Genomic DNA, 14,195 nt, shown 5'->3' on the forward strand with positions numbered 1-14,195 from the left:
TTACATTTATTCCCTCCTCAGGGGTTAAACAGGGGGAAAAGCCTCCACTGAGAACAATGACTGGTGGATTGTTAAGCCCCTGCAATGGAAGAAGCCTGGGGGAGCAGGAAAGTGACTGAGCCCAAACCTTCTCCACCCGCGCACAGTGCCATGGAACCAGAGCAAAGGTGTACAGGCTTACTTGGAAGTTTAAACAACTGTGGGGATTAGATAGTTGCTCCATATTTAGGGCATGTATTTAGCCCTTAGACAGTCTGCTGAAACTGAAGCACGTGCGCCAATATGCCTAGCCTCTTCGTATTGTGGCATCCCATTTTCTAGTCCAACCAAATTAATTATGGGCCAAGGCAAAGGGTAAAGTTCCTCCGTCTCACCAACAGCAATGCAGAGGCACAAACTTCAGCTGAGAGCTGGCTATAGCTGTTGTCCACTTGTTTCCCAACCCACTTTCAAAACTCTTGGAAAGGGCAAAAGCTGTGTCTGTTTTAATTTTGATCTTTTGACATATTATTAAACTGGACCAACTGGGAGACAGAATCTATCAAACTATATTCAGTTGTCCCTATTACACTCACAGCAGTTGCTTTAAGTGGATGATGTGAAACAATATGCTTCAAATTAAATTGTGCATTGCAGCCACAGCGTTCCAAGCAGCTAAGATGCCTAGTTAAGGCAATTATTTTGATTCCCTATAGCAAACCACCTTTGAATAAATATGCAAGAACAAAAGGAGGTCACTAGGAGTATTCCGTGGCACATTACAACACTGAAGGGTAATTTTTTTTAGATGATGGAGGAAAAAAGATGGGAGCAGCCCCAAGCTAAATGGCTTGCTACAGCCCAGGGAGTATCTTGGTGCTGCAATTGTTCTTTTCCAAGGGACCATCTTTTGCATTCACACATACAGGCTCTGTGCCTGGAAAGAGCCCTGTTCTGGGGCCTTCCATAGTTGGGGAAATTTTGGCAGGAGACCTCCCCACCGTCCCAGTGTGTCGGTCCTCAGGGGATTCCTGCCTGCTCCTTCAGAAGACTTTCAGAACGCTGAAAGCAACCTCAGAGCCAAAGAGCATCTCACTGCCCTGCAATGAGGCAGCAACATGAGGATGGTGGGCGGAGTGCGAATGCCCGGACGACCGCATGAAGAACTACAGTTACATGAAAGCAACCTGTCCTCCTCTTCCACCGTTTCTGTCCATCACACGTCAGCAAGCAGCCCAGAAGGCCCACAGGGGCCATCAGCTCGAGCCTTGGCATCCTTCCTGCACTGAGTTATGGAAGTCGGTGGCTTGGATCAGACCATCACACGATGCAGCTCCGGCAGGGGGACCCCCTTTCTGAATGCTACTGAAGTAGCCACCCTGGGAATGGAATGGCCTGGACTGATCAAAGAGTGGGAGACCTGCTAGCTCAGGAATAACTTTGATGACATGCACATCCCAGGAAGAAAGCCTTTGTGAAGACATTGGAAAGCCCTCACACAGCCCGTCCTAAGAAAGAAACAGGTGAGGTGACAAACAGACCTGTCCCATTCAGGACTTGTGGAGGCTAAAGTGGGACGGCTGCCCACACAACCAAGCGTGGAGCTGACACATGGCAAAGGTGGAAAGCCAGCAGAATGATCTTGATTAGGGTTCTGTGGATCAGGCTGGAATCCAGCTCTCTTGGGTTTGCCAGGGCAAGAAAGTGAGCTGAACTGAGATAGAGTCTGCAAATGCACAGGAACACCAGTGGCTTCTTCGTGCAAAGGAAGCAAAATAGGTAATCCTTTCTGTAATGAACTCAGTTCTTTGCACTAAATACTCAAAGCCCACAAGTCACGTGTGCAGAGGCAGAACATCACTTGCCCAGCAGACCTGCAGACCGTATGTACAGAAGAGGGACTCAGAGAGCGATTTTCTGCCGGACACCCACACACACACTTGGCACAAGGCGAGAGAGAAGGAAGAGAGAAGAGGGGGGTGGGGAGAAAGTGGGCCAGAGCCTGAGGACCTGCACTGAGGAATTCCAATGGATTCACTTCCCCAAACTAGGCTTCTCACACATCGGTCTCAGTGTATGTGGCGAAAGTTAGTAAGAAAAGCCAAGCTGGGCAGGAGCACCACTCTGTCCTTACAGAAGACCATGCGAGGTGGATCCTCACTAGACCTGCATGCACGCATCACCACCACCATGAAAAGCACCTTTGAAGACAGCAGGAGAGGGAGTCACGTGGCTTGGCAGCTAGGACCCGAAGGACTATGAAAAGTTCTAGAGGTAAAGAAGAGCTGAGTGCCCACAAGGGACACACGGAAGATGGAGAAATGGAATAACAATAGCCAATGGCGACTCCTGCCTCCATGGACCTGCTTTTATCCGTAGGAATGGGAGAAATTTTAGAACAGGGGTCCTCAAAACTTTTTCAACAGGGGGGCAGCTGAAAGGTGCTGGCGGTGGGCACAGGCTGCCAAGGCGGTGCTGGCGGGGCGTGCGCAGCTAGGCGAGGGTGACGGGGTGCACGGGACGAGGCGAGGGCGAGGGGGGCGCAAGGGGCAAGGCAGTGGCTTGTTTGCGCAGGGATCGTTTTCTCCAAGCGATTCCAAAATGATCTCTGCGCGAGCAAGCCGCCACCTCACCATGTGCACGCGTGCGTGCGTGCGGCAAGTCCAAAACTGCTGAGGCCGGCCGGATAAATGAGCATGGCGGGCTGCATCTGGCCCACAGGCCACAGTTTGAGGACCCATGCTTTAGAGCTCATGCAGTATGGTGGCTGGACCAGGGAGATCAAGGTCCGAGTCCCCACTCAGCAATGGAACTTGCTGAGTGACTTATTTTCATAACAAGTTGTGGAGCTCACTGGATGAATTGTTCATGTAATTTCAAAATCCTTCCACATCCAGAAACTGTATGTAAAATATGCACATTGTTAAATATATGCAAAATATTTCCATAATGCTCATCAGAAAAATGAGACTGAAAGACTGTTCAGTACATATGTTCAGCCATACCTTACAGATCTTATACAGAGATTCTTGCCCATCTCCTCCTGTATCTTTGAAATATTCATGCGCCGGAAATGTACGATGAATGTCTCTTGTAATAACACTCTCTTGGGCAGACTCCTGTGAAAAGAGGGGAAATAACAGATTCAGACTACACTTCAAATAAGGAAAGCAAATTACTGTCAATGCGGTGTGAAAACACATGACACCACAAGTGCCCCCTCTACAGAAACTGACATCCATGGCAGGGTAGGACTGAGATTCGTGCCTCACATTTAGGTTTTTAAGGAAATGACTAGCCACTTGACAGAACACCGATAATAACTGCTCCTCACATCCATAAAACAGAAGGCACCTGACCTTGGCCTTTTGTGACACACCTGATGAAGCACCTCACCTGCCATGAACCACCCACACATGTGATCATCACCTGAGGCCCTTCTTCAGGTGTCTTCCCCAAGGGAGATGCAAAGGACAGCAACAAGATGCAAAAGGAAGAGGGCCTTTTCACTGGTGATCCTCCAATTATATAAGACTCCTCACTGAAATCTACCCAGTAACAACATTATCACCTTTACAGGAGTTTTGCACAGGGAGGGCTACAGGGAGGGGCGAGCTTCAAATCCTGCCACCATTGGCTCCTCCCTGGTCAGTGGGATGAGCAGGCCCTTCTTCCCAGCTCAAGCAGAGGCAGGCCACCTCCTCTTGTGTATTGCAAAACAACAAAATAATGTGTCCCTAATCCATTCAGCCAAATGTTGGGGGTCTGTAGCATCTGGCCAATAGGGTGCTTATTAATAATTCTGAATTACAAAAAAGAATGACCAGTTCTTCCAAATTGACCCATGGGACCTTAAAGACTAAATTTCTTTGCGGCATGCGTTTATGGGTGCTACAGAATTTTTCCCATGGGGTTTGAAAAAGCCAGATCACTGAGAGTTTTACCTAGTGTTTTAGAAAAAAATACATTGAATTGATTTTTTAAATCAGAAATCATTGCAGAATTGATTTTTGGCATATAATTACCATCAATCAGTGCTTTCAACATGTTCCTTTATTTTTACTTTTGCTCCTTCAGCAGCCTCCACAATAAATGAGCTGATCCACTCATGCTCATCTATTTATATAAATCATTAGTGGCATGGATTATGTGGGTGGTCACCGGAATTGATAAGGACTGCCTTCAAGGGAGTGTTTTTGGGTACCTTTGTGGATTTGTATTGTTATTATCCCACTGCACAACAGGACACCTCAGTGTCCCGTCTTGCAATGGTTTGCATCATATTTATCGTTATTATTTTGTCTGGCAATGTGGATTCTCCCCGTCTTCACTTTGCATCCATGGTCATAAAGCTCGTGTGCCCCGATTTCCTCTTTCTGAGCTATGGACTGTTATGAATTTAAGGAACGGCTCTGTCCTCCACCCCCACAAGCCTCAGTGGGCACAAGCTGCCACTGCTCATCTGGTAACAGTATGATTCATAGTTTATAATGTTTAAAGAGGAAACACCAAAATTAGGACAGAAATTCAACTAAAACCACAAAATTAAGTATACAGACTAAAGACACTATTAATAATGGGCCAATGGACTAAAAAAAATCATATTTCAGCATGCTATTTGTCAAAACAAGAATTTGGGGAGACACATTGTTGGGAGAAGGGAAAACCGCAGTGTTGACACTTGATCTGACTTTTAAAAAAATATATCAATAAATTAAACATTTACCACAAAGCTTATACTATTAAAACCTTTGAAAGAAGGACAGAATTATGGATAGAATTATGACACTGCAGATTTAAACAATAATAGCAAATTGGATATGTTGACAATAGAGAAATCAACATTCAGTTTTAATCTCATGATAGTCATATGCATAAAAGTAATACTAAGAAGTCTGCAGAAAGCTATACCTTATTGCAAACTTAATCTAGTCTGTGAAACAAGCACTGTAGAGGGGCAACAGATGGTATAAAACTCTTAGTAAAACCTAATGAAGCTGAACTTTATACCAGCTAATTAGTAGAACACATTTTGCTTTCCTTCCTGTTTCAAAAGTGTCACAATTCTAGGAGGATTTGCTCAATTAGCAAATACAGATATTATAAGAGTCACGGTACTGTGGAGGAGAATGTGTCAGATGCATTTTTAAGCTGGAGTAAAATTGTATATCATTCTTTAAGCATGCTTAAAAACAAAATCCAAAGTAGATATTACAAAATGATTAAATTTATATAGAACTTTTTTTAATGCAGCCAAGTTTTCTGTTAGTCAAGAAGTTTAAAAATATTTAATGACAAGGAGAAAAATATTTTTTTCTAGAACAAAGAGTGACATTTTGGCCAATTTAAAAAAATGTTCCTTAAATTTCTGCATGCAGTAGACAGTTTTTAATGTATATTTTACAAACAAATTAAACATTGCTTGAATTATACACTCTTCTTTTCTCCTATAATGTAGCTTTGAAAAATATTTTATTTCATCCACTTTTATTTTGTAACATCCCATTGCCAAAAAAGAGAAGGGGACAAGACAGATAGAAAGACGCTTCTGAAACATCCCCCCATCTCCCCCAAACACCTGTTCCAACTAAATGATCCATACTCCAGCCATGTAAGTTTAGCTGTCCTGCCTTTCCTTCAATGAATGGCAAAGCAAATTCCATTAAAAGTAATGTAGTTACGCCAGATTACACTCATCCAATTTACTGCAAGGAGGCATCAAACTTACATTTTAAAGGATCCTATGGTAGGGAGAGTGTCAGACACAAGAAGGAGAAGGGATGGCATTCTCCGTGGTTAGTTCCTCCCCAAACTATCCCCTATTCTTTAAACCGGCAAATCCTTGCAACTGGAAGGATGGAGAGGAGGGGGAGTACAATCTCGAATGTAACTTCTCAGAGGAAATTCCTGCTCTGTGTTTAAGCCCTAGGCTGTTCCCTTCAGCTCTGCTTGTGGGTCAGGGCTCATGCCTGCACACTGTGCACTGAAAGAGTCCAGCGGTGTGCCAACACAGAACGAGCTGGATTAAGACTGGTCAGACCCAAAGTCCGTCAGCCATTAAGCCTGGACCAACCACTACCCCTCAAGGCCATACCTGCCTCAAGGAATTGTTAGAGGATAACACTGGGGAGAAAACCCCATAGGATGCCTTATGGCCTTTGAAAGTAAGGTGGGACATAAATAACCAAATATTGAGGCTTCAGATATGAACAAACAGGATTATTGGAAAAGATGAGCCCTCTGAAGAAAAACTTATGAGCACCAACACTGAATGCAGTTAAAACTAGGAAGGTTGTTTTTTTCTTCTTGCCTCCCCATCCAAATTAGATGCATGAGGAGAAAAACAGAAGACCCTAGCTCTACGTTTTTAATTCATTCTCGAGCCTGTATTGGTGCAGCGCAATTAAAATTCAGTGTACCTAAGTTGCTATGGAAGCCAAAGTTCCACAGAACAATACATTCTTCAAGAGCAGTCATGACGAATAGTGTCACCAAGCTAAGCTTGAAAGCAGCACGAGAACCGTGTGCCCCAAACAAAATAAATTTAACTCATTCATATGTACAGCTACTGTTCTATCACCAGAAAAACGTCCTGTGATCAGAAATTGGAAGTTATTTAAGTAGAGTCCTCCGCACCATCTCCTTAGTGACTGAAAACATTTCCAATAACCATTTCGGCAGTGCTTGCCTCAGGCAGATTGGCATGGGCTATAAATAGCAGCTTCTGCCATCTGCCTTTCTATTCCAGGGCAGGCATTGTGTTCACACTTCACTGATGTCAGGCCCAAAAGCAACAATAGTGCAAGACTGTGACACTGCGGCAAAAGAGGAGGACTCTCACTGCTATAATTAACAGCTAGTTTGAAGTTCATTGGTATAAAATAACTCATTGTCAAAATATCAGCCTTAGAAATCAGATTCAATACACTACTCTAAACAGGCTTAATAATCCACACATGCAGCCATTTAGACTGTGTTGATATTCAGGAAAAGAGAAAGCACAACTAAAATCCTGAAGTGCAGTGAAATGTGCAAATAGCATCTCCCTGTTCTCAAGCAGGACAATAGAGGATAGTCATTATTCTGAGAAAATATTCTCAGAATAATGTGTGAAGAAAGAATAGTTGGAAAGGGGAACAAAAGTTTGAAAGCCAGGAAAGACCCTACAGAAGTACTGGAAAAAGATCTGCACCTGAAAATTGTAGGAGTTAGAGCAGTTGGAGGGGTGAGGGAGACACTCAGCCTGTAGGATTCTTTTACAGGAGAAAGCAAACAAATTTAGTCAATGCACTGCTAAATTTTTAAAATTACCCAGAAGATCAACATCATTCAGCACCGTTGCCTTAGGAAGATATTACATATTGAGACCATATTACAAATGAGGAAGTATTACAAAGATGCACCCAGAGACTCTGAGTTGATAACAGACCAAAGAATACATTTTGCTGGACATGAATAAACAATGTCCTGCTAAGATCCTGATTAACTGGTTACCACTAGGTGGTCGGAGGAGAGGCAGGCCAAAAAGACCTGGCCTCAAACATTCCAGAATGACCTAAAAAGTATCAACCTTGGATGGAGAGAGAGAAATCACTGCTGAGGACTGAACACTGTGGACCCATGTGTCCCTCGCGGGACCTAATGAAGATAAACTTTGCATGTTTAGAATGTCAACTTCATGAAAACACTCAAAACGATACCCCCTTCTCTTCATTTGTTTCAGCTTTTAAAAATAAATATGGCTCATCGTTTTTACTGCATCTTAAGCAGAATTTTTCTTTAAGCCAAAGTAATGACCCTCGAGATCTTTCATCCCAACACAGTCTAACCTATTTTTAAAAATGTATTCACCGGAAGAACGCTGCTGAAGTTTATTTTTGCCACTTTATTTCTTTGCTACAAATAACAACATTTAGATGTATAGAGCTTAAAGCACGCATCTAATTTTCTTGGCTATTAATGCATCAAAATCAATGAAGCAGCTGTAAGAAAAGATTGACGCAAACCATTTTGCTTACATGTTGCTTTGCGTATCCACGAGGTCTGGCATTAAAATGATTCATATAGAGTAGCACACTCAACAGTCTACCCTTTTTAATGAGCTACTTTCAAGCTGACCTATTTCTAATCCTCAGATCATTTCCAGCTGTTTAGGATGCATTCCTCTTCCTGGCAAGGGAAGCTTTAATTGATTGTGCAGCTAGAACATCTATGTAGTCACTGAAGAGGTCAGCTATAAAAGCAGTGCAGCCTATATTTTGCACCTTGCCTAATGCTCCCCACTCCCCAGGAAATGCTCATGTGGACAAGGCAGCCAGGAACAAGAGAACCCTGACATTTGTGAGCAGGATTATCTGCCTTAATTGTTCATTCATCCATGTGTCCTCTACTGAAACTTAAAGGAAACCCAAAATCTACATGTGGGCAATGGGTTTCGAGTTATCCAGAATTCCCCATCAGGCCAGATTAGGTATGGCATCTCCAGGAGCTTTGGGGATCATCCACTGAAACTTAAGGTGCCACGTGTGTGAGAGAGAGCATGCAGGCACAGATGTGTATTTAAAACGTGTCCATAACAAATAGGAAGTGCTGCAAAAGTCAAAATTAGGTGGTCTGCAATTCTATAAGAACAGAATGTGGGTAACTTTGGGGGACAGTTAAAACCAAATGAAACTGCTATGCTAGACAGTACACAAAGCAGGGATTATGGGCAGGAACTTTTGAGAAGTATTAGAACAGCCACCAGAACAGACTTCTATTTTCATGAGAAAGATGCCTCCATCATTCACCAGCAACTAAAGTTCATGCAGCTTTGACGCGGCTTCTTTTTCTATAAACAACTCTCCACCCAGCCAAGGTTCCTTCTGAGAGTCTGAGGGGTTGGCTGCTGCAGATTTCTGTACCGGTTTGGCAATAAGCTGTTCAATATGCAGGACAAACATTAGGCAAGCATGATCCCCTAAGCCAGGGATTAGGAAACTGTAGCCTTCCGGGTACCAGTAACTCCTGTCCCCAACAGTCTGAGAAAATATGGCCAAAGAACAAGGACGATGAGTGCTGGCATCCATCAGCAACTGCATTTTGCAGTAGGCAAGGCAGATGTGAAAGCATTTCTTGTGTGAGGAAAAAACAGGGCGGAATCACCTAGACTCCTCTCCGCATCACACTGCTATCCCTCAAAACGTTGGCTGCAGCGTGAGAACCACTCCCCAGTGTCACGGCACTGGCCCAGTAAGGAGCAAGGGAAGACTGAGGCACGCACCTCATTAAGGCAGACTCAGGAAACAGTGTGCTATTTACCTAGTTTCTGCTTCTTGCGTTGAGCCCTTTAATAAGCTGTTTGATTCTGAAGGAAAGGCCGCATTTGCCACTGTTTGTTTTCAGAGTTTTCATGCTTTTACTGTATACCACACTGATCTCTTTGGAGAAAAAAAATGAGACACACACAATTTTGAAACAAGTAAGTGGTGTGCACAAAGGCCTAACAGGCTGCCGCTGCTTGCATGGTGGCTCTGGAGCTGTCTTCCCACAGGAGGAGGAGGCAGGCACTGAGCAAGAAGAATAGGCTCCAACAGCTTCTTTCCTCAGCTTTTCCAAAACGCACTGGTTGCCTGCAAACTCGTCCACTGAAAGGAGGGAGGGAGGGAGGGCCAGGAACAGAGATGGGGCACCAGCACGTTCCCAAAGCCTGGAGCCTTTCCACCATGGATGGGCAGGTTCAATGGATCTGGTACCCTCTTTTCTGCTCACCCACAAGGGTGGCCATGTATGAAAACAATCATATTCCAGCATGGTCCAGAGCCAGGACCAAGGAGTCTTAAAGCCTGTGGAACAGCACATGTGAGGTTTACAGAGGCATGGATTCTACAGTGCAGTATGCCTGCACGATGGTGGTTAAAGAGCATCACGGCAGAAAGCATTTTTTAGTATTATTCCTGACTTAATTACTTTTCTCCCACCATCTGAGGCTAGCTATTTTTAAGAAACATCTTTCTACAGTAATGCTGTAATTACCTCCCCCAAAAATAGAATCTGCGCATCCCTGCTTACAGCTTTGCACATTTTAAAATTACTAATATATCTCTATGGAGACTTCATCATGATATTTATCTCACATAAGAGAATGCAGCAATTACAGACACATGCATTTAATTTTAGAGTGTATGCTGGAAGGTCTAAGTAATCAGAATCACCAACTTAGACATTAGAAATATTTTTAAGTTCCTTGCCATATATACAATGAACAAATAACAGAGCGACGCCATCATTGCCGCTTGCATATAGGAATGGGTTTTCTGCAGGCCCTCCTGCTGGGAGACACAGAAGAATGCTGATACAAGCTGTGAACTGCAGCATCACTTTTATTTATTACCGCACAATGAGGGGATAGTCAACAATCAAAAGGATAAATCTATGAATGCCTGGTACTTTTTAAGTCTACGTGGCGTTCCAAGTCCGGACACACTACCAGCTGCTAGGAAGCGACAAAGGGAAACGGTTCTTGCCATTGTCCTACTTTGGTGCTTCCTAGAGACTTCTAGCATGTCTGCTATGCCCAACGCCCATCTATTTAAGCTAATTATACCGGTATCTCTGTAAGCTTCAACCCTGCCTCATCACAGCAGTTTCAAAACATTCTAGAAACACACTGCATGGTGATGCCTACTGTGCAACATTGCACACCTGCGTCCCCAGTGTCCGCAATGGCCAGGCCCGCCTGGCTTCTCCATATGGACTGAAAGCATGGACTAGTACACACTCAATTGGTAGAAGCAGCCAGGCTGACTTCCAGCTGTTCTTCCCATCAAGGAATCCCTGAGAAGCTACTGAGAAATTCCAGGGTTCCACATAATGCAGCCTGAAACACACTGATTTATCCAATTTAATTTGCAAACACAATTTCCCCTCAAATCAGCTGGATTATTTCAAGCACATGACAGCTTGAGCCATAAATACAGTTGTCCAAGGTACTGAACTTCTATCCTACATAAACTGTTGGTAAACTCTAAATATCCTATGTATTATATAAACTGTTGGTAAACACTACGGGAATGGTGCCAAAGGGCACTTCAGCACCACCTCAGAATGATTTGAGAGGTACTGGAAGCCTGTCCATGAAACAGTGGCATGAAGCTTGTCCTGTGAGAATTAAGGAGAAATAGAAACATAGAAACTGAGCAAGTGAGAAGGGGCCTCCCAGGCCATCTAGTCTGACGCCTGGCTCCAGATGGCTCCGCTCATGTGCGTGTCTAGTCTATCCTTGATCGCGCTCACCAATGGGGCTTCAATCATCTCCCGTGGAAGCCAATTCCTTGCCCGAGGGGTCCTAACTGTCAGGAAGTACTAAATGGATATAGCCTCTCCTTTTTCATCACCCCAGGGAGAAAATGTATACCCATACCGAATGAATGTAAGATATACTTCCCCAAATCTCTTAGAAAAGCCAAAAGATTACAAGAATATAAAGGATTGATTATGACACTCAATGTAATGCAAATGAAAAAAAATAATGAAACCTTAATAGGATTGGTATCAACATTTCTGTTCTTTAAAATGGAATGAATTGGTTAATGGGATAATCACCTTTAATTGAAATGTCACAATGAGTTAATGCAGTCTTGTTACTAAAAAGCATACTTTTGAGAATATTTGAATAATCCTTTTTCATAGCAGATCAATGTCTCTTGCAGTTTTAATAGGTTTCCAGGAAACCAGAAGTTAGCAGTGGCTGCATTTTAAGTATACACTATCACTTTAAAAGTAAAACCCATTAAAGATTGCCCATTATTGTCATATAATAAACATAACAAAATAAATTTATTAGCTATGATTACCTATATATACATATGCAGTTAGGTCTCAGTTAGTGTGGATAATGAATCTCATGAAGTGGTTGTGTTATTCAAATTCACACTATTCAAAGTTATAATGATATGTAAAATAAGGTAATTGGTTCCAGCTCAATGGAAATAGGCAATGAATTTTTTTTACTTTTAGATGTTTATTAGCAAAAGATTATACTAAAGGATAAAACTAATATAATTTAAATGTATATAATGCCATAGAGTAGTTCTACAGAGCAAAATAAAAAGAATCTAAATATCATACCTAAAGGTAAGTTTACACTGGTAAAAATATCTGTATTATCTTTCGAAATATCTTAGTAGTGTAGAACATACTGTATTCACTTGCTCTAAATCATAGTTTTTGCTCTAATGTAATTATGACCCTCTTCTTTTTTGCACTCATACTGACTTTATCTGAAGAAAACTTCCTTTTTGTCCATTCAGTTAAGGGTGCTTCTTAAAACAATTAAAATGAATTACAAAAGCTAACATATATTACAGCAGCAGCACAAATGAAGATAAACACGCACAGACTGCCCCAGCAGCACCCAAAACCCTCACAGTGAGCCAACAACCAATTGTGTGTCTGCCAGCCTTCCATTAACTGAAGTTTGGTTTGCATTACATGTGACCTGGTATCGTCGTACAATTCGCACTAAATCAAATATTGTATTACTCAAACTTGCATTAATTGCTACCTGGCTGCATCCCATCTGGGATATTAGACTGGCATCTGTTCAAGCCACTCCAAGGTCGTGGGAGCTAACTGGAGGGAGGACCAGGACTCATATCGGATCCTGTCACTGGATCACCAATGCATGGTTTACAAAAGAAAGGTAGGACCTGATTCCTTACAAACGTCACCCAGCAATTCTCTCCCAGCAGCCACTGGTTGTAACAGCACAACTGCCTAACCCTGACTGCCTAACCCGAAGTCTCACCTATCTGACAGGGTTGTTGTGAGGATAAAATGGAGAGCAGGAGGCAGAAGAGGATGCAGAATGCTACCTTAGGCTTCTGGGAGGAGAAGCAAGATGTAAATGTGACTAACACATACACATAGAAGCCCCACTGCATATAATTAATGATACTGTATTTTGTTTGCCACCGAATTACTTACCTTCACTATCTGATATTCCTGAAATCTGGCACTGTGTCCCTGTAAATAATCCCCACTGATAAGATTGTAATTAGCAATGTAACATGGAGTATTCTGAAGTGAAAAGGGAAGAAAGTGGGAAGACCTCATGTAGCTGGAACCCAATGGAAAGGACATCTAACAAATTCTGTAAAAATAAGGTATTACATATAGGATCTTTTGTCACCACTTCCCAAGGGTTTTATACAATCCATAATGATACAACCTCTCCAATATAATAGGATTAATTAATCCCAAACTGGACAGGTGTAACATGCAGTCAACAGGTTTAATTAAACTAATCCTCTAAATATGCATCCTTCCTCTTTTTCTTCCTTTTAAAGGTCCATCTACTTTTCTCTCCAATTAGAATGGGAAATGTTGCACACCGAAGAGTACAGCTTGCTGGACAAAAGCACATTTATTCATTTATAAACGGTTTGGGACCAGGTTACCTGAAGGAACGTCTCCTTCCTTATACGTCCTCATGCCCCTTAAGATCTGCGGGAGAAGCCCTACTCTGGGAGTCCTCTCTAAGAGACATAAAAAGGTCATCAACTCGGAGTAGGGCCTTCTCTGCTGTGGCGCCCAGACTCTGGAATGTACTCCCCAGAGAGGTACACCTGGCGCCAAGTTTAAACTCTTTTCGGCGCCAGGCCAAAACCTTTTTAAACAGTATTTTAAACTCTAATAGTTTTTTAGTTTAGTTGCTCTGTTTGGTTTATTGTTTCGCTCTGTTTTACTATTGAAATTGCGGTTTAAAGTTCTTTTAAAAATTGTAAGCCGTCCTGAGATCTTGTATAATAGAACAGCATACAAAAGCTTTTAATAAATAAATAATTTATGCTATAGCTCAAGTTTCAAGGAAATGCATTTCAGGAAGGAGAGCTAAAATTAGTTCAACTAGTTCACATGGTGTTACTAGTGGCTATAATCCTACAAAGGAATGAACTCACTGTTTCAAAGAACATTTAAATGGAGACATTTTGATGTGGCAGTGATGCTCTACACTCTTCTCCTGATTTCTAGGCTGTGTCCAAGTTTCCTTGCTTCCTGGGACCTCTTTGTAGTCCTCAACTTGTCCCACATTTAGCTAAATGGATATATACTGAATAAACAGGTAACAAAGGACTTATCCTGTCTTACAAATCCTATCATCCTTTTTTACATCTAAGAGATTCAGACTTGAAATGTTCAGAGAACTGTAAAAATTGTCTTCGTTTATCAATACA

The 14,195-nt window shown here is 42.4% G+C and overlaps 1 protein-coding gene across 3 annotated transcripts in view; it reads right to left on the reverse strand.

Moving 5' to 3' along the window:
* RABGAP1L (RAB GTPase activating protein 1 like) overlaps positions 1-14,195 on the reverse strand; it is a 108,499-nt gene that overhangs the window by 58,179 nt on the left and 36,125 nt on the right. For all 3 annotated transcript variants that reach the window (XM_044439077.1, XM_044439078.1, XM_044439079.1), the window contains exon 12: positions 2,985-3,098. In XM_044439077.1, the coding sequence (XP_044295012.1) occupies positions 2,985-3,098 (114 nt within the window). The remainder of the gene's footprint in view (positions 1-2,984; positions 3,099-14,195) is intronic.

The sequence above is a fragment of the Varanus komodoensis genome, unplaced genomic scaffold (genome assembly GCF_004798865.1).
Source record: "Varanus komodoensis strain SLA01 unplaced genomic scaffold, ASM479886v1 scaffold34_1, whole genome shotgun sequence".
Taxonomy (NCBI): domain Eukaryota; kingdom Metazoa; phylum Chordata; class Lepidosauria; order Squamata; family Varanidae; genus Varanus; species Varanus komodoensis.